Source organism: Mauremys reevesii, linkage group 13, assembly GCF_016161935.1.
Source record: "Mauremys reevesii isolate NIE-2019 linkage group 13, ASM1616193v1, whole genome shotgun sequence".
Lineage (NCBI taxonomy): Eukaryota > Metazoa > Chordata > Testudines > Geoemydidae > Mauremys > Mauremys reevesii.
In genome coordinates, this window is record NC_052635.1 from 47,304,542 (window position 1) to 47,325,662 (window position 21,121).

Below are 21,121 nucleotides of genomic sequence, written 5' to 3' on the forward strand. Positions count from 1 at the left end.
AGCAGCGGCACCTGGCCCCGCCCCCAGCGCGGCGGCCGGGCGAAGAGGTTGGTTGCTATGGGGACGAGACGCGCAAGATGGCGGCGGCTCTGGGGTGACCCCAGCCGCGGGGTGGCGGCGCCATGGCGAAGAATAAGGTGAGGGCCGCTCCTCCCCTCCCCTCGGGGTCCCGCGGACAGAGCAGCTCGGGGTCCCCCCTTCCCCTCGGGGTCCCGCGGGCAGAGCGGCCCGGGGGTCCCGGCCCCCCTTCCCCTCGGGGTCCTGCTGACCGAGCAGCTCGGGGTCCCGGCCCCCCTTCCCCTCGGGGTCCCGCGGACGGAGCAGCTCGGGGTCCCGGCCCCCCTTCCCCTCGGGGTCCCGCGGACGGAGCAGCTCGGGGTCCTGGCCCCCCTTCCTCTCGGGGTCCCGCGGACAGAGCGGCCTGGGGGTCCCGGTCCCCCCTCCCCTCGGGGTCCCGCGGACAGAGCGGCCCGGGGGTCTCGGCCCCCCTTCCCCTCGGGGTCCTGCGGACGGAGCAGCTCGGGGTCCCGGCCCCCCTTCCCCCTGGGATCCTGCTGACAGAGCGGCCCGGGGGTCTCGGCCCCCCTTCCCCTCGGGGTCCTGCGGACGGAGCAGCTCGGGGTCCCGGCCCCCCTTCCCCTTGGGGTCCTGCTGACCGAGCAGCTCGGGGTCCCCCCCTTCCCCTCGGGGTCCCGCGGGCAGAGCGGCCCGGGGGTCCCGGCCCCCCTTCCCCTTGGGGTCCTGCTGACCGAGCAGCTCGGGGTTCCCCCCTTCCCCTCGGGGTCCCGCGGACGGAGCAGTCGGTGATTTTGTGATCAATGTTATTTAAATGCTAACAGAGAGCTTGAAAACAGGCCCTGCTCTAAAAAATGTGGGTCAGGTTCAGCCCTGATTGGCGAGTGCTGTATCTGCCCGCATCCTAGTGAAAACTAAAGATACTGGTGAAATTGCCCAGGACAAAGGGCCCTCTAATGAGCTGTCCACAACTTATTCTGCACCTGCCTTATTCTCCCCCATTTAATTGTTAGAAATTATTTTTCTCCTTGTCTTGTTGCAGAATGCAGGCCATAAAGGGTCCTATGGCTACCAGAAGCTGAAAGAAAGGTGAGTGATTCTTTTTCTGAAGGGTAGATTGAATTACATGTTTGCATGTGGACATGAAGAGGGTGCGTATGTTCTGCGTATTACTTCACAGTTGTTTCTCATGACGAGAACTGGTCAGTGGCCTTTGTGCAATCACTGTTCCCGCCGCAACTATTCAGGTAAACAGGGTTTTGCCTGCCTTTGATAGTCATGCTTTTTTTCAAATAGGAATTGGTATTGTCACTTTGGTCCTAGATCCTTGGGCTTGTATATTCCTTACTAATATATCTTTGTGGTAATGATTTGAGTTGGTTGGAAAAATTCTGATGAAACAATTTTGTCAGAATTTAAATATTTTGTGGAGTCAGTGCAATTTTGACAAAGTTCCTCTGGCAACTAGACAGGTCTCAAAATGTTTCCATCAGAAACTTGCCTGTTTTTTTTTTTTTTTTTGCCAGCTTGCCTGCCCAGCTCCTTGGCAGGCTGCTGGAGATGATGGGTTTTCAGAGTCTATGGCTCTGGGGTAGCCCTCTAAGAGGATTATCTCTGAGTCTAGGACTTCAGGGCTCTAGGGTCTGCAGTTCCAAGCAGACTGCCCCAAAGCCAGGGCTCCAGAATTTCAAAATTTTGGGGTTTTGTTCCAAATTGGGATGAAACTAAATTTAAAAATCCCCCTGAAATGAGATATGTTTCTCTGCCCAGAACTAATCATGATCTTGCATCATCCCAAAGAATCCCAAATGTAATAAACTGATGTTCAGACTCTGTGTAGGGAATCATTTCATGCACCACTAAAATGCAGCAACATCTGGGGTGAAGTACAACAAATAGTTAACAGTGCTTGGTAACAGTGCATAACAATTTAGTACAAAAAATAGTATCAGTAGAATCAGCAGGGGGAATTCTAGATAGGCAAAATAATTACTTGAGATGGAACTTGACCAGGAGACTGAAGTTAACCCAAACAGTTTAATGGTGTTTTAAATGACCACAGGTGGTCAGTACCTTGTTTTTATATCTTATCTGAAAAATAGTACCTCCAGCACCATAGCACTCCATAACACAATTAGGGGCATTGATTATTTACAGACTTAGAGGAAAGAGTCAGTAGGACCATTCCTTGCAGCACACAGGTGTTCCTTGGTAGCTCACATCCAGTAGGGCATGCACTGACCAACCTTTTACTTAATCTGCAGGGCTGGATGGGATCATAATACAAGGTTGTATGGCTGAAATGTAATTTTATCTAATATATAGGCTATCTTGTTGATTAGAGGAGCAGTTCTCAACCAGGGGTCTGTGGCCTCCTGGGGGTCCATGAGTCATCTCGGGGTCCCCAAGCCCTGGCGGGCAGAAGTTCCCAGCCTCAGCGCCCTGTGGGGATAAAGCCGGGAGCCCCAAGTCCTGGAGCCCCATGGGGATAAAGCCCCGAGTCCCCCTTTCCACTCTGCAGGGTAAAGCTGGGAACCCCGCAGGGCAGAAGCCCTGAGCCCCCCAGACCCATAGGGCTAAAGCCCAGCATCCCATGGGGCAGCAGCCCTGAGCCCCCCACCTTCTCCTTCCTCCCCACCCCGGTCATCCCAGCAGCTGAAGCCCTGCCCGGAGTCTGCTGGGCCCTGGAAATTTTATAGCATGTTGGGGGAGCCTCAGAAAGAAAAAGATTGAGAACCCCTGGATTAGAGGATAACTAGAAAGTCTGAACTATCAGAGTAAAAAGGGGAGTGAGATGCTCTGCACTTCAGGAGATTACACTATATTACATATACTAGTTAAGGCGTACATGGGTTGTCTCAACGTAGTTCATTTTAAAATTTATTTTCTTTATAGGCTTCTCTATGATGCTCATCACTATAGTATATAAACACCTTGTCTATATTAATGAATGTATCTTCACAACACTTCTGTGAGATAGGGAAGTATTATCATCATTATTGTACAGATGGGGAGCCTGAGGCACAAGAGACTAAGTGAGTTTCGTAAAGTCATACAAGGAGTCTGTGGCAGAACAAGGCACAGAATCCAGATCTGCATTTGTGGCAGGCTTGCTCTTGGACTTCACAGAGTGTATGGTGTCTTTTTTTTTTCTTCCACCCCCACAGAGAACCAAGAGCTTGCATCCGATTCAAATGTGCGCTCACAAACACCATCTTAGATATCCTGCGTCGGAGACCAGGATGGGTTGAAGTAAAAGAGTAAGCTCCAGATTCTTTCCCTTTGCAACTGGTTAGCCTTCCCTATTCTATTGTCATATTCAACTGTGTTGCCACTAGACTTATCAGCCGTGTTTAACATGTGTCTCTAACATAACTCCTTGTCAGTTCATACTGAACTTTGTTGTATTGCTGCTGTGGACCAGGTCATACGAGTTCAACATCCTTTCAACAAAGTGTGGTCAACCCTTTTTATAATGAAGGTTTGTTGACTGGCTTGTTGAAGCTGAGTGACACTGTCCACATCAGCAGAACAATTGATCTCAGTTCTGCTTCAATGAGGGAAGAAGAAGCTGTGTTTGACCGCTATGGTTAAATGTGGCTGAAAATTAGTGTTCAGACCCAGTCTCTTTCTTCAGCCAGTCTCTTTCGTTCCTGCTCCGGTTCAGTATTGGGGTCATTTATCCCGTCTCTAGCTTTTTTTTTTCTTTCCCTGATTTGTTGTGTTTGAAGACTAGGAACTGCTGACTATAGTTTTCCAGTTTTAGTTCTGTTGCTGTTGATCTGTCATCCCTTAAATAGGATCTTATAAATACAATTAAATAATGTCGTACTGACTCAGGGGGAAGACGGCCACACATTGAATTTGAGGGGACTGACTTCAGTGGAATTGCCTGGTTGTAGATGACTCCATTCTAAGTCCTGCTTCTGCTTTTCTAACTAATTGGATGATTTCAGTTGAACTCCTGGTAGACAAGAATCAGTATGATAACTGTTTTGTTTATACCTAATACATTGGTATATTCAGACCAAAACAGGCTTGGTTGTAATGGGAACCATTAAAATTCAGAGCCTAAACTTTTAAAGAACAAAATAAACAAAAAAAAATGGATTAATCATGTGTACCAAGCCTTTTTATTAGCCTGTAAAAACTACAAGGAGAGAAGGAAGCAGTGGTGGTGATGACAGCTGGTCGCTGTCAAGAAGGGTGGGTGTGGTGATGACCTAGAACTTAGTGCTTGCCTTTCCGGCTGTCTCTCTGCCTCTTTCTATAGGGAAGGTGAGTGGGATTTTTACTGGTGTGATGTCAGCTGGCTTCGGGAGAATTTTGACCATACCTACATGGATGAACATGTTCGCATATGCCACTTCCGGAACCACTACGAGGTAAGAAACCACTATGAGTGAAACATACGGGTCAGGATGGCTTGGGGAAATAGTCAGTAAACTTCCATGTGAAAAGCTTGTTGATGGAAAATACCTTGTAATATTCCCTGCTGTGAAACCTAATCCCCTCCTGACTGCTGTGCTAACCCCTCCTCAGAATTTATCAACCTCTGTCACTCCAGGAAACAGAAGAGTGGCTTTGCCCAGGGACATGACACTAGATTTATTGTATTCCACATGTGATAAATCTCATGAAGGCTGAGCTGGACTGTCACAGGAATCCAGGATCAACTGTACACTACAAGGACAACTGTGTTGTAGCACAGTTCTTCCTTGGGACAGTTCTAGCATAGTTCCAAAATGTATCATGTTCAAGGCTTTAGCAGAAGCAGAAAGCATGTAAAGTCCCATGTGCACGACAAAATGGAACTGTTTTAAATATATCTGAGGACAATTGCATTGCAACCAGGTCATCTGAGATGGTTGTATTTTCAGTATAGACAGGCCCTAAAACTTGGTGTTTGCCTTGGAAATCAGCATAGCAGCTACACCTAAAGGCTTTAGACCAGAAATAATGCACTGTGGATTGCTACAGATTCCCCTTGCTCCTCCTGAGAGCTAAAAAACAAAAACCCACGCACACACCAACCATGCAGATTCCTCCACAAAGAAGGAAAGAATCCCTAACTTTACCCATTGTTTTTCTCAGTTAGTTTAACTTCCTGTGGCATCACTGCTGAGATTACCAAATATCACCAGAAACATCTCATCTCCTGGGCAATTCAAGTGAAAGAAGAGTGATGATTAATTTGTGTTAACATTTGCAGAGTCTGCTTTTGTATTTCTCTTTCCACTCAGCTGACTCGTAAGAATTACATAGTGAAGAACCTGAAGAGGTTTCGGAAGCAGATAGAGAGAGAGGCAGGAAAGCTGGAGGCAACAAAATGTGACTTTTTCCCCAAGACCTTTGAGATGCCATCAGAGTACCACTTGTTTGTGGAAGAATTTCGCAAGAATCCTGGCATCACCTGGATTATGAAACCAGTAAGTATGGTCCAGTCCAAGGGGACAATTCAGAGGAGACATTGCTCACTTGGGTGTTCTGTGGGAAGAGAAGAGTATGCACTCAAATCCATAGCAGGCATTGCTCTTGGCCAGGTGGTCTCATAGAATCAAGGCCAGAAGGGACCATTATGGTCATCTAGTCTGACCACCTGCACAATGCAGGCCACAGAATCTCACCCACCCGCTCCTGTAACAAACCCCTAACCTATGTCTGAGTTACTGAAGTCTTCAAATCGTGGTTTAAAGACCTCAAGGTGCAGCGAATCCTCCAGCAAGTGACCTGTTCCCCACGCTGCAGAGGAAGGCGAAAAACCTCCAGGGCCTCTGCCAGCCTTCCCAGGTCATAGGCATAGGTGCTGACTTTTATTTTTCCTGGTGGGTGTTCCACCCCCACTCTGCCCCAAGCAGTGGTGAGCTGGAGCCAGTTCCCACAGGTTCCCAAGAACCGGTTGCTAAAATTAGACCTCCGTGGAGAACCGGTTGTTAAAGGGCCAGGAGGTGGGCAAAGAACTCTGGTCTGCCGGCCGGACCATCCTGTTGCTCCCAGGATTCCAAGCTGGGGAGGCTGATGCTACCCTGGCTCTTCGCCTGCGTCCCCCCAGCTGCAGCGTGGCCAGCCGCCGGCACCAGCTGGGCAGCTCAGCTGAGCTCCAGAGTCGTCCTGCTGCTTTGAGCTGCTGGCAAGGTATGGGGGGAGGGAGCTGCAAGCTCAAGGGCTGCTGCGGGGGGGCAAGTGGGGCAATTTGCCCCAGGCCCTGCAGGGGCCCCCGGCCCCACGAGTATGTCTCCCCCTGCCCCGGCCCCTCCCCTGCTCCCCCCCCCCTTAAATCAGAACTTTATATAGGGAACCGGTTGTTAAGATTTTGGCAGCTCATCACTGGCCCCAAGGCCCCGTCCCACTCCACTCCCTCCCTTGAAGCCCCACCCTCACTCAGCCTCTTCCTGTCCCCGCTCCGCCCTCTTCCCCAGGCCCCATGCCAGCTGTAGAACAGCTGAAGAGCTGTGGCTGGTGGGTGTTGACCACCCCAACTATTTTTTTCCATGGGTGCTTGAGCCCTGGAGCACCCTTGGAGTCCGTGCCTATGCCTGATTCTCTCCTCACTTGTACAGTGTAAATCAGGAGCAATTCCAGTGGAATTACACTGGTATAAAAGTAATGAGCTACAGGTGGTTCACCAGCCCAGGAAGTAGTCTAATGAGTGGCGCTGTGATTCACCAGCAGATATAAACCCAATCTGACAAGCCAGAGCAGGCACGTCAGACTGGCAGTGCCAGCAGGAATCTGAAACACACTTCTTGAATTGAAGAGGGTACTAAGCAGGGGTAAGTCTAGCTGGCAGAGCTATCCTGCCAAAGGCGCTGTAGTGTAAACCAGACCTACATTAACCATGTTTTGGGGCAGTTAATTTCCCTTGTTTCTTGAGGAAGAGGTGTTAGTGAAGGGGTATGATTGGAAGCCACCTGTGGGAGGGGAATGATCTACCACTTTAGCTACCAGCTCTGCCCTCCTCCTGGCCCCACCATGCCCCTGGCAGGGCCGGCTCCAGGCACCAGTTTAGCAAGCAGGTGCTTGGGGCGGCCACTCCGGAGAGGGGCGGCAGGTCCAGATATTCGGCAGCAATTTGGTGGAGGGTCCCTCACTCCCGGTCGGAGCGACGGACCTCCTGATGAATTGCCGCAGATCGCGATCGCGGCTTTTTTTTTTTTTGGCCGCTTGAGGCGGCAAAACCCCTGAAGCCGGCCCTGGTAGGGCGGGAAGGGCCATGGGAAAGAAAGGAGGATGGTAACTGATGGGCTGTGAGGAGCACATCCACCAGCTGGAGACAGCAAGAGGAATAGCGGGAAGCCCCAGATTTTGTATCTCCTTCAGGGAGCTAGTGCAAAGGAAGGGGCTCTGCTCAGCCCTCTGCAGTACAGGAATCCTGTTGATATGTGGAATGGCCCATTCATCTCAGTAGGGTGTGCTCAGATGAATTAGGATGCTCCAAAGAGATGAATAATCTGATACAATAACAACGAGGAGTCCGGTGGCACCTTAAAGACTAACAAATTTATTTGGGCATAAACATTCGTGGGTAAAAAAACCACTTCTTCAGATGCATGGAGTGAAAATTACAGATGCAGGCATATTATACTGACACCTGAAGAGAAGGGAGTTACCTTATAAGTGGAGAAGCAGTGTTGACAGGGCCAATTCAATTAGGTTGGATGTGGTCCACTCCCAATAATTGATGAGGAGGTGTCAATACCAAGAGAGGGAAAGTTGCTTTTTTAGTGAGCCAGCCAATCCCAGTCCCTACTCAAGCCCAAATTAATGGTGTTAAATTTGCAAATAATTTTAGCCCCACAAAGTCAGCAGCTACCCTGATTTGGGGGAATTAGGAATGTAAAGGATAATTTCATTTTTAAAGGTGATCTGTAAAGGGGCAACAACTGAGACTGTGCCTTTGTTTGATTTTCTTCTGATGTGTACAGATTTGGGGGCTTAAGTGCTGTTTGTTTGTATGTTTGTTTGTTTTGGGAAGGGAAGATACATTTATGTTGCCTCTTTTTATATTAAAAATCCAGGTCCTGTCTCATGCTTTGGCTTTGTCTAGACTAGAGTTGGTGGTCCAGTTATAATTCAGTCTCATTGATTGTAAATGCTAATTGTGTTGATAACTGAGTCTCCCCACAACAGTTTGTTCTGGGGCACAAATGTTGTGGTTTGCCAGAGGTTGAGCCACCATGTCCTGATACTTTGCAAATGGTTGCATCTGGATTAGCATTTACAGCCACTTAACAAGCAATTGGCAAACAATTACAACAAGTGGACAAATGCTAGTCCAAAACCTAGAAGGCTGTATCTACACTGCCACTTTCAGCGCTAACTTTAGTTGTTCGGGGGTGTGAAAAAACACACACACACACACACCCCAGAGCGACAAAACTTTTAGTGCTGAAAAGCGCCAGTATAGACAGCGCTTTATTGACAGGAGCCCGTGCTCCCAGCGATAAGGCTACCACCCCTCATCTGGGTTGGTTATTTTTTATCGCTGGGAGAGCTCTCCCCCGGTGATAAAGCGTGACTCTGCTGCCCACATCACAGCATGGCCGCGGCCACGCTAAAACGTGGGCAGTGTAGACGTTCCCACAGATAACAGGAGAACTAGTGAAATGATAACATCACAAGACCCAAGAGACAGAAAACTGAGCAATGAAGAGGAGAAGGGATTTTAAATCACACTTTGGAAAACTCTGTTTTGTCTGATTTTGCTAACACCTATTTAACATCCGTGCCAAATGAGTATTTTGGATAAAGGATGCATGGGTGCAAAAGAGGGATGAGAGAGACAAATTTGCCCCCATATTTTTACTATCCGGGGGGCCAGGACAGCCCCCCCCTTCCTCCCCTAAATGGCACCCCTGAGGACAGACACTTTCCCACCTAGGCAGAGAGAGCAGAGTGGCACTGGCAGAAATGGGGGAAGGCAGTGGCAGTGACTCTGTATGCCCCCGCATCCCCAAACTGCACCGATGGTGGACTCCCCTCGCCCTCTCCTGACACTGCAGCAGGCCCTCCAAGGCTCCCTCTGCCTGAAATAGGACTCACTTAGTGCTGCCTGCAGTTGGAGCCTGCTGGGAGCTGGAGCCTGCCCAGGAGATCTAGGTAGGGGACAGGGCCACCCGATCCAGGTGAGCAAGGTCACATCGCTACTGATCAGGCTGGGCTCCCCCTCGCCTGCCCCTAACTCTGGCTGGAGCAGTGGAGCAGCTTCCTGAGGCTGTTGGAGGACGGGCCCCACGCCAAGGGCTGGGTCAGCCTCTGTTTTCACAAGCCCAGGGGCAATGAAAGCTGAACAGATCATAAGCGATTAACACAGCCATCTACCAGGTGATCAGTGGGGGCGGGGCTACAAAGGAACTACTGATCCCTGGCTGGGGCTGCGGCTCTATTGCCGGTGGGTGCTAAGCACCCGTTAATTTTTTCCATGGGTGCTCCCTGGAGCACCCCCAGAATCCCCACCTATGGTCAGTGGTCAAAAGTGCTGTTTCTCCTATCTCTTGGTTGATGTTTCTTCACTTGTAATAACTTATTTCAAAAACTGAAAAATAACCCCATTTATTTGCAGAGCCAAAGTAACCTAACTGTGAAAACATAATGTGTGGCTATTGGTGGGGAGAGCCTGTGAATGTAAGAAGTTGCTATGTTGAGATACAGATTGTGCTGATTTGCAGAAGCAACAGGGAACTCCACAGGGGCTCTCGCTGTATGGCCCAATTCATCCCTAGCAGAACTCCTCTGAAGTCAGTCAGTTAAACCCCATGTGTGCACAGATGTGAGTGTGCACAAAATATAACTCTAACTGGACCTTTGCGTTACAAAGTCTATTGTGACCCCTGAAGTAATACGGGAGAAGAAAGCCAGTAGCTTTAAAGGAGACACACTGTATCTAATAAAAAGAACAGGAGTACCTGTGGCACCTTAGAGCAGGGGTCAGCAACCTTTCAGAAGTGGTGTGCCGAGTCTTCATTTATTCCCTTTAATTTAAGGTTTTGTGTGCCAATAATACATTTTAACCTTTTTAGAAGGTCTCTTTCTATAAGTCTTTAATATATAAATAAACTGTTGTTGTATGTAACATAAATAAGGTTTCAGAATGTTTAAGAAGCTTCATTTAAAATTAAATTAAAATGCAGAGCTCCCTGGACTGGTGGCCAGGACCTGGGCAGTATGAGTGCCACTGAAAATCAGCTCGCGTGCCGCCTTCGGCACCTGTGCCATAGGTTGCCTACCCCTGCCTTAGAGACTAACAAATTTATTTGAGCATAAGATAATATAACACTTTTAAATCCAGCCAGTTTAAAAAGCTGATTGGCATTCTCTTCACTGCATTCTGGGATGAGGGACCCAGAGAGAAGCCTGTTCACCCCTTGAGTGTAACCTTAGCAAGGCCAGCTAGTCTGTAACTGGCTGGCATTTCTTCCTCATTGTGCTTTAGGGTTGAGGAGCAAGAGCCTTTTGTGAATCCAGGGGCTGGCTCCTCCTGTCTTCTGAAACCCCATTTGTCCCCTGAGACCCAGAGATAAATGGAGTTGTGCTGTATGCAGTAAGTTCCACTTGGATGCATATCCTTGGGACCAAGAAAAAATGTGCTTCCTTTAGAAATTGCCAATATAGTGAATGGAGCCTAGAAATGCCATCCTGCTGCCAGATGATTCAAAACGTTTAACATCATGAATATTGTACCATAGTGCATAATTAAATGTACACCCATCTGTGAGACTCACAACATGGGTACTGATATAATAGGCATCACAGAAACTTGGTGGAACAATGATAATCAATGGGACATAGTAATACCAGGGTGCAAAATATATAGGAATGACAAAATAGGTCATGCTGGTGAGGGAGTGGCATTATATGCAAAATAAAGCATAAAGGCAAATATAGTAAAAATCTTAAATGATTCAAGTAGTGTAATAGAATCTCTACAGTAGAAATTCCATGCTTGACTAGTAAGAGTATAGGAGAAGAATATACTACTGAACACCTAACTTGATGACGACAGTGACTGTAACATGCTCAGGGAGAACAGAACGGCTACAAAAATAGAAAACCCAATAATAATGGGAGATTTCAACCATCCCCATGTTGACTGGGAACATGTCACCTCAGGATGGGATGCAAAAATAAAATTGCTAGACACCATTGATGATGGCTTCTCGGAGCAGCTAGGCTTGGAACCCACAAGGGGGGAGACAATTCTTGATTTAGAACTAATTGGAGCACAGGATCTAGTCTAAGAGGTGCATATAGCCAGATCGCTTGGTAATAGCAACCATAATGTAATAAAATGTAACATATTTGTAGGGAGGAAAATACCAAAGAAACCGACCACAGCAGCATATAACTTAAAAAAAGGGGAACTACCCAAAAACGAGGCTGGTTAAACGGAAATTAAATGGAACAGTCACAAGAGTGAAATGCCTGCAAGCTGCATGGAAACTTTTTTATGACATTATAATAGAGGCTCAAACTACATGTATACCCCCAAATTTAAAAAAAACAGTAAAAGGACCAAAAATGCCACTGGGGCTAAACAACAGTAAAAGAGGTGGTTAGAGACAAAAAGACATCTTTTAAAAACTGGAAGTCAAATCCTACTGTGGAAAATAAAGGAACATAAACTTGGGCAAGTCAGGTATAAAAGTATAATTAGGCAGTCCAAAAAAGAATTTGAAGAGCAACTTGCAAAAGACACGCAAACTAACAGCAAAATTTTGTTTAAGCACCTCAAAAGCAGGAAGCCTCCCAAAATATCAGTGGAGCCGAGCCACTGGACAATCGAGGTGCTAAAGGAGCACTCAAGGAAGCCAAGGCCTTTGCAGAGAAGCTAAATGAATCCTTTGCATCGGTCTTCACTGCAGCAGATGTGAGGGAGATTCCCACACCCGAGTCATTCTTTTTAGGTGACAAATCTGAGGAATCTGACAAATCTAGGTGGAGGTGTCAGTAGAGGAGGTTTTGGAACAAACTGATGAATTAAACAGTAATAAGTCACCAGGACCAGATGGTATTCACCCAAGCGTTCCTATTGCTTAAATCATCCTCTACACCAGATGATTGGTGGATAGCTAATGTAATGCCAATTTTTAAAATAGGCTCCAGGGTAACAAGCTTATGAATAGAAGAAAAGAAGTAGATGTGATATATTTTGACTTTAGTAAGGCTTTTGATACTGTCTCATATACAAACTAGAGAAATGTAGCCTAGATGAACCTAAAGGTGGGTGCACAACTGGTTGGAAAACCATACTCAGAGAATAGTTATCAATAGTTCTTAGTCAAGCTTGAAGGGCATGTCATGTGGGGTCCTGCAGGGATCTGTCCTGAGTCTGGTTCTATTCAATGTCTTCATAAATTATTTGGATAATGGCATAGAGCAGTGGTTCTCAAACTTTTGTACTGGTGACCCCTTTCACATAGCGAGCTTCTGAGTGTGACCCCCCTTATCAATTAAAAACACATTTTTATATATTTAACACCATTATAAATGCTGGAGGCAAAGCGGGGTTTGGGGTGGAGCCTGACAGCTTGCGACCCCCCCATGTAATAACCTCGTGACCCCCAGTTTGAGAACCCCTGGCATAGCGAGTACACTTATAAAGTTTGCATATGATACCAAGCTGGGAGGGGTTGCAAGTGCTTTGGAGGATAGGATTAGAATTCAAAATGATCTTGACAAACTGGAGAAATTATCTGAATTAAACAGGATGAAATTAAAGAAGGTACATTTAGGAAGGAATAATCAGTTGCACAAATTCAAACTGGGAAATGACTGCCTGGAAAGGGGCACTGCAGAAAAGAATGCACTAGTTATAGTGGATCACAAACTAAATGTGTCAACAATGTCATACTGTTGCCAAAAAAAGTGAACGTCATTCTGGGATGTATTAGCACAGGGGCGGGCAAACTTTTTGGCCTGAGTGCCACATTGGGTTTCCGAAATTGTATGGAGGGCCGGTTAGGGGAGGCTGTACCTCCCCAAACAGTCAGGCATAGCCCGGCCCCTGCCCCCTATCTGACACCCCCGCCCCCGCTTCTCGCCCCCTGATGGCCCACCTGGGACTCCTGCCCCATCCAACCCCCACCCCACCGTTCCATCTCCCCTAATGGCCCCCCCGGGACCCCTGTCCCATCCACCCCTCCCTGCCCTTGGACCCCCCACCCCTGACTGCCCCCCCTCCCGCTGCCCTATCCAACTGGTTTTTGAATGCTGTAATTCTTGATGTCTGATTTGTGTCCATTTATTCTTTTGCATAGAGACTGTCTGGTTTGGCCAATGTACATGGCAGAGGGACATTGCTGGCACATTATGGCATATATTGCATTGGTAGATTTGCAGGTGAACGAGCCTCTGATAGCGTGGCTGATGTGATTAGGTCCTATGATGGTGTCCCCTGAATAGATATGTGGACAGAATTGGCAATGGGCTTTGTTGCAAGGATAGGTTCCTGGGTTAGTGTTTTTGTTGTGTGGTTGCTGGTGAGTATGTGCTTCAGGTCGGGGGGCTGTCTGTAAGCAAGGACTGGCCTGTCTCCCAAGATCTGTGAGACTGAGGGATCGTCCTTCAGGATAGGTTGTAGATCCTTGATGATGTGCTGGAGAGGTTTTAGTTGGGGGCTGAAGGTGACGGCTAGTGGCATTCTGTTACTTTCTTTGTTGGGCCTGTCCTGTAGTAAGAGACTTCTGGGTACTCCCACCTTAACTGATTACTTTCATTACAGTTAGTATGGCAACACCCATTTTTTTCAAGAATATATATATATTCTTCCTACTGTATTTTCCACTCCATGCATCCGATGAAGTGGGTTTTAGCCCACAAAAGCTTATGCTCAAGTAAATTTGTTAGTCTCTAAGGTGCCACAACTACTCCTCGTTCTTTTTGCAAGACATAAGTAGTAATTCTTCTTTTCTGCTCAGCACAGGTAAGGCCTCAACTGGAGTATTTTGTCCAGTTCTGGGCATCACACTTCGGGAAAGATGTGGAAAAACTGGAGAAAGTCCAGAGGAGAGCAACAAAAACGGTTAATGGTGTAGAAAACACGACCGATGAGGAAAGATTGAAAAAAATGGCTTTGTTTAGTCTGGAGAGAAAAGACTGAAGGAGCACATGATGACAGCTTTCAAGTACATAAAAGCTTGTTACAAGGAGGAGGGTGATAAATTGTTCTCCTTAACCACTGAGGACAGGAAAAGAAATAATGGGCTTGAATTACAGCAAGAGAGATTTAGGTTAGCATTAGACGTTAGGAAAAACTTCCTAACTGTAAGGATAGTTAAGCACTGGAACAAATGACCTAGGGAGGTTGTGGAATCTCCATCACTGGAGTTTTAAGAGCAGGTTAGACAAACACCTGTTAGGGATGGTCTAGATAATACTTAGTCCTGCCTCAGTGCAGAGGACTGAAGTAGATGACCTATCAAGGTCCCTTCCAATCCTACATTTCTGATTGAGCAACAAAATGGCAGATGAAATTCAATGTTGATAAATGCAAAGTACTGCACATTGGAAAACATAATCCCAACTATACATACAGAATGATGGCATCTAAATTAGCTGTTACCACTCAAAAAAGAGATCTTGGAGTCATTGTGGATAGTTCTCTGAAAACATCTGCTCAATGTGCAGTGGCCATCAAAAGAGCTAATAGAATGTTAGGAACCATGAGGAAAGGGATAGATAAGAAGACAGAAAATGTCATAATGCCACAATATACATCTATGGTACACCTATGCCTTGAATACTGCATGCAGACCTGGTCACCCCATCCCAAAAACGGAAATTGGAAAACATACTGAGAAGGACAACAAAAAATATTAGGGGTATGGAACAGAAATTAAAAAGACTGGGACTGTTCAGCTTAGAAAAGAGACAGCTAAGGGGGGATATGATAGAGGTCTATAAAATTATGAATGATACGAAGAGAGTGAATATGGAAGTGTTTGTTACCCCTTCACATAACACAAGAACCAGGGGTCACCCAGTGAAATTAATAGGCAGCAGGTTTAAAACAAACATAAAGTAGGACTTCTTCACATAACACAGTCAACCTGTGCAACTTGTTGCCAGGGGACGTTGTGAAGACCAAAAGAATAACTGGGTTAAAAAGAATTGGGTACATTCATGGAGGATAAGGAAGCTGGGACTGGACGACAAGGGATGGGGGTCACTCAATAAATTGCCTTGTTCTGATCATTCTCTGAAGCATCTGGCACTGGCCACTGTTGGAAGACAGGATACTGGGCTAGGTCTGATGCAGTATGGCCAGTCTTAGGTTCTTAACAGGACAGTCACTTTGCTCTGCACAGCAGGTCTGGTAGGAGGGGACAAGACAGTTTGTCTCACTCTGCAGATCAGGCCTATCAATAAGAGTGGGTTTATGAGTAGTGAATGGGAGGCAATTATGCAAACTAACAATTTACTTACAGCCATGAGGATAACAGCTAGTGATTATCCAAGTCTACAAATGTTAATTTGGGTTAATCAGCAACACAGAAACCTTATATTAAGCTTACATTTTGTGCCCACAACCTCAATTATCATTGGAAATAACCTGAATACAATAAATTAGAATATATTTAAAGATTGTGGCCACAAAAAATATACCAACAACTGAAATGAAGTCGTTTGTGGCTGACCTCAAAACTCACAAGTAAAAATAAACTTTGTGTTATTCTTCATGTCACTCTGTGCTCTTGAAAGGACCTGGATCTTGCAGTCTCAGATAGCCCCTGGGTGTGTTGCAGTTATGTGGGGGGGGGGAGGGGGAGTGCGTAATTCTGGTCCCAGGGCTGAGCTCTTGTGGGGCTGGTATAGAACTCTCTTAGTGGGTGATCCATGGAATTTCCTTCCTCAGGTCGTCCATCAGAGCCAGCTTCTGGCTGCTTTTAATGTGCAATGCAAACTTGTGATTTTTCAAGCTCATTCTACATTCCTGCTGCTTGTTGTAGCTTGCTCGCTTCTCTCATGATGGATTGTTGCTGTATCCCCTTTTCATTAAATGCTACTGTGACACACCCAGACTCCAAATATAGCTTAAATAAAAAACGTGTGTTGTGTTACTGTATTTCTGCAATCATGTGATTAACTTCTTTTATTTGGTCCCATGGGACAGCCTCACCTGCATTCTGCCCACTAAGCCATCTCCCCTTAGACAACGTCTAACATCTGAGCTACTTTCAGAGCCACCATGGAAAGAAAAGAGGGGGAAAAGTCTCTGCCACTTTACTTTTTTCCCCACAAATGTGCAGCAGGAAAAATGGAAACTTAAACTTAGAGAGAGGATATATTGTCTTGGCTCAGTGGCAGTTTGAAGCTAGAAACACTTGTTTTATCACACTGGAGAACTGGGATTCCAGGATTTCCAATGGTGTTTCTATCCTTGGCCTATCTTCCTACGGTCATGAAGGATTGGATCTTAAAATCATGTCACCCTGGATTTATAGAAAATAGCTTCATTTTTAGAGGTTTTTAAAATTTAACTTTACTGTCACTCCATGGCCTGTAGCTAGTAACTAAGGCAACCTGGCTTTACACACAGACAGATGTGAAAAATACTCCCAATAAAAACATATTAAACTACTTACAAAGTCTAAGGTAACTGTTGTCTAAAATGTGGAATAACAAAACCCATGATGGCATGTGGTGATGTAAACGTTTTATTGCCTCTCCTTTGGAATGGCTGTAAAACTCATGGCATTCCCACTCATGAATACTGTCACCATCCCATTAAAACCCTTATATCACCACACACCATCAAGTATTTGCTTTTTATAGCTTTACATAAAATAGCATCTTCAGCCTTTTTAAGCACACTATGGAAAAGCACTGACTTATTCATTTGAACTGGAATTGTGTGGGTTTTTGGCTGATTTTTTATATTATTAATATTATAGCTCCTTTCATCCAAGGAGCTCAAAGTGCTTTACAAAACAATAAGCCTCCCAATATGCCTGCATAAATATATGGACCAGTTTACCCACCACTCAAATAGCAGCATTTAAGGTCCTGATTCTGAGATCCTTGACCTCTCAGGATTAGGTCCAAGCAGCACAACACAACAGTTCAGGACAGGAAGTGAAATAGGATCAACTACCTATGTGAAACTGCAGGGAGAACTTCGTTACCTGAGTAGGAATTTGTCCAAGAATGGGGTTGACACTCTTATTCTTACAGAAGTTAAATGATGTTAAGTGGCCAGAACCCTGGTTTTGTCTTTTACCCAAAAGACAGCCCTTCAAATAGACCCATGGCTAGGGCTCCTAGGTGTTAAGGTCACACAAATTAATAATAATAAATGACCAATGCCTTCTGTTGAGTCTCCTGTTTTTAACTTTGTACAGCACCCAGAATGCCAACTGGGTGCTTAATAAATAAAGGATGAATAAGGGTGCGCAACAGATGCTTCCATAATCACCTTTTAGAGAACAGCATCTGTTCCTGAAGGGAATGCTAACTGCTGGTGTGAGAGTTGCCAACAACTGTAAAAGGGGGCAGCAACGTGAATCTTCTGTTAGCTACCATGGTGCTAAGAAATAAGATTTCTTTCAGTAACCACTTGTTCCCAGCTGGAGGCGAGTGAGAAAACTTAAGAACAAAGCGACTAACACTTCCCTTCTCCTTTATGCTGCAGGTTGCTAGGTCACAAGGGAGAGGCATTTTTCTGTTCCGAAAACTCAAGGATGTCATTGACTGGAGGAAGGTGAAACGTGTACTTTCTCTTCTCACACCACCAAATTTTTTTTTGGGAGGGTTCACCTAGAGCAGAGGTCACCAAAGTGTGGGGCATGTCCCCCTACAGGGAGGTGGAGGACCATCCAGGGGAGCATGGCAGGGCCTGGACTAGTTCCCCCGGGGGCAGGGATGGAATCCAACCATTTCCTCCCCACCCTCAGCTCTGCTCCAGTCTGGCCCCCAGCGGCATCCCTGGTTGCCGGCCCCACGTGCCCGTTCCCCCAGTCCCAGCCTTCGCCGGCGGCTGTTCCTGGCCCAGGGCCAAGGCTGGGAGCAGAGCACCTGGCAGTGGGCCTAGCTGCTGGCCCCCACTGCAGCCCGTTTGTGGCTCCACTCCTGCCCCCAACCCACCCCTAGCTGCAGCCCCAGCCTCGGCCCCTTTCCCCGTGTCCCCCAGCCATGGTCCCGCTTCTGGCCCCGGCTCAGGACACAGACAAGGGTAAGGGGGGTGCAACCCTCAAAAGTTTGGGGACCACTGACCGAGAGCTTTGGTCTTCCAACTGTAATTTTATCTATGTACCTTTACTAGTCACTTACTGTCCCCATCTACAGCTTTCACATGTAACACTTATCACCATCCACCAGGATTACAACAGATTTTCTCACTGTCCAACAAAACAAAAGGTGGGATGTTTTGTCGTTGATTTGAAATATAAAACTGGGATGGATTGACTGGAGAATCCTGTGAGCGCTTGTGATTTGATTTTTCTCCTCATTCAGTCTTGTCCACGGAGAAGAAATAACTTGTTTTATTTTGCAGGATGGGGTCCGTACAGATGATCAGAAAGATGAAACTCAAGTAGAGAATTATGTAGCTCAGTGCTATATTGAAAACCCATATTTAATAGGCGGTAAGATGCTTGTTTCAGTCTGTATCTGCCTGACATGTGGAGAGAGACACTCCACCTATGATGTTCCTGTCACATAGGGAGGGAGATCCCCAGATCACCTGTCTGATGAAGGTTAAGACTTTATATGGTCAGTTCTTGCCTGAAATTAGCTATTTATGGATTTCAATGTGAATCGTAGAATGCTGCACATAGTCAGTGCTGCTGGTGTGGTAGTCTAGTGGTTCTGCCCCAAAAGATTTTGAGAATACAGAGGTGATCCAATGAACAAAAATTAGACTTAATTCAAGCCACACACATTAAAGCTAAGTCCAGCCCCACTGTCATATGGTAGCAGGTTCCTCTCTAAAAGCTTGTCTTCATACAACCAGGCACCAAAAGGTTTTAGCGTAAACCTTTTGTTGTTTTGGTGCAAGTCTGTATGTGGCCACTTATTTTGGATCAAGAGCATCTTACTGATTTAAATTGTCTTAATCTGAAATTCATGTCCACACACAGACTTGTACCAAAACAACAAAAGGTGTGACTTAAGACCCATCTAGTTTATTTTGGTGTGTGGCTGTGTGTAGATAAGTTCTAATTTGGGTTTTTGTAACACTAGGTATGACTTAGCAATATAACATAGTGAAATTTGTGCTACATATTTCTCTTTGATTCACAGGTCGAAAGTTTGACTTGAGAGTTTATGTTCTAGTGATGTCTGTAAGTGCAGAAGTCCATTTTATTTTTATTACAGTGACTGGGTTGGATTTTCTTGTATTCACCCTCAGTTTCTCTATCCCCTTTCTCTCAGTACATCCCGCTGAAGGCCTGGTTATACCGGGACGGCTTTGCTCGCTTCTCCAACACACGATTCACTCTAAGTAGCATAGATGATCATTGTATCCTGACCTCTGCTTGTGTGTTACAGGGCAGTTACTAAGGAATGGAATCATTTTAGTATTTTGGGAGGTTGGGGGTGAAGAAGGGATCCAGAAGAACAAGTACCCTTATCTCTAAGCTCCTGACTTCTGGAGACTTACAGAATTCTCACCCTCTGCTTTTGTTTCACACTGGCTGTTCTGCTGTCATCTTGTTTCACTCTCACCTTCTGTCACTGGAATACTGGTGTCAGTGGATCTCCAGAAACGTCAGTCAGCTAGGGCCAAACGTGGGAGATCAGTCCCACTTTCGTAGTACAGGTGCACTTATTGCAGCCTGCTTTTTCCATGGATTCATGGAGTTTAAGGCCAGAAGGGTCATCTAGTCTGGCCTCCTGTTTATCACAGCTAGGGCTTCGTGTCTGTCACGGAGGTCATGGGAAGTCATGGATGCCATGACTTTCAGCAACCTCTGTGACATCTGCGGCGGCCAGTGTGGCTGACTCCAGGGACCCCCAAGCAGCTGGCTCCAGGGCCAGCTGCTCTGGTGGCCCCAGGGAAAGTCACACCGGCCGCTGCTGGAGTGGCTCTGAAGCCAGTCATTTGGGAAGCCACGCAGCCAGCCGCACCAGCCGCTGCTGTAGTGGCCAAGGGGCCAGCCACGCCAGCTGCTGCTCGGGCAGCCCCAGGCAGCTGGCCCTGGGAACCACCTGAGCAGCAGTCCCAGGGGCAGCCAGAACAGCCACTGCTCAGAGACCCCTGCTGCTGGTGCTGCTGCCCCCCCCCCAATAGCTGCTCCCCGGGCGCCTGCCACCAGTAGTGACCTCCACCCCCAAGGTTTAGTCAGGGGTAGTTATAGTATAAGCCATGGACAGGTCACGGGCCGTGAATTTTTGTTTACTGCCCATGACCTGTCCATGACTTTTATTAAAAATACTCATGACTAAATCGTAGCCTTAATCACAGCCCATTACATTTCACCTAGTTACCCCAGTATTAAGCCCAATAACTTGTGTTTAACTGAAACGTAATTTGTATTTGGCTAAAATTAAGCGTATTCTTCCACAAAGGCATCCAATCTTGACTTGAAGACATCAAGAGAGAGAATCCACCACTTTCCTTAGTAAAATATTTAGTAACTTGCTCATTCTGGCTCAGTGTGATCAAAAGGTGGGTTGCTTTAATGAGGCAATCCAGAGTGGGTCTCCAAGATTCTTGGGCACCAGTGCTCTGCACAGAGGTTAGGTTGCATTCCCAGGAGAAGAGCTTCCATGTAAGTCCATCACAAGAGCCAGTGGGGGCTAAAACTTGCTCTGACTTTGTTACTAGTTGTTCCAGATTTCCATTTTTATCCGTATTTATTTTCTCTTAATTTTCACCAAGATGTCTCCCTGCAGTGGTGGGTATAAGCTCCACAATTAGGGAAGGGAGGAGAGATTCATTGGCATAAGGAGCACAGGAGACTGGTTTAGTACCCAAATTCAATTTCTAATTATTTAGGGTGTCATTTTCTGTCTCCATGATCCTTATCTCCTCCTCGTGCCAGATGTGCATCTCACCAATGTAGCAGTGCAGAAGACTGCACCTGACTATGATCCAGAGAAGGTGAGTAAAAACTTACTGGCTATTTCAGTTGACCAGCCTGTGTCCAAGCGCACACACTATGCT

At 46.5% G+C, this 21,121-nt stretch overlaps 1 protein-coding gene across 7 annotated transcripts in view; it reads left to right on the plus strand.

Annotated features, from left to right (window-relative positions):
- TTLL9 (tubulin tyrosine ligase like 9) overlaps positions 1-21,121 on the plus strand; it is a 25,277-nt gene continuing 4,156 nt past the window's right edge. For 3 of the 7 annotated variants that reach the window (XM_039498262.1, XM_039498263.1, XM_039498264.1), the window contains exons 1-11: positions 57-137; positions 1,058-1,104; positions 2,911-3,050; positions 3,183-3,275; positions 4,289-4,400; positions 5,259-5,444; positions 17,645-17,713; positions 18,506-18,596; positions 19,255-19,295; positions 19,387-19,474; positions 21,000-21,058. In XM_039498262.1, coding sequence (XP_039354196.1) covers positions 2,962-3,050; positions 3,183-3,275; positions 4,289-4,400; positions 5,259-5,444; positions 17,645-17,713; positions 18,506-18,596; positions 19,255-19,295; positions 19,387-19,474; positions 21,000-21,058 — 828 coding nt within the window. In that variant the 5' untranslated portion in view covers positions 57-137; positions 1,058-1,104; positions 2,911-2,961. Of the gene's footprint in view, positions 138-1,057; positions 1,105-2,283; positions 2,304-2,910; positions 3,051-3,182; positions 3,276-4,288; positions 4,401-5,258; positions 5,445-17,644; positions 17,714-18,505; positions 18,597-19,254; positions 19,296-19,386; positions 19,475-20,999; positions 21,059-21,121 lie in introns of those variants that run through there. The other 4 variants (XM_039498260.1, XM_039498265.1, XM_039498259.1 and 1 more) reach the window with 3 other exon arrangements.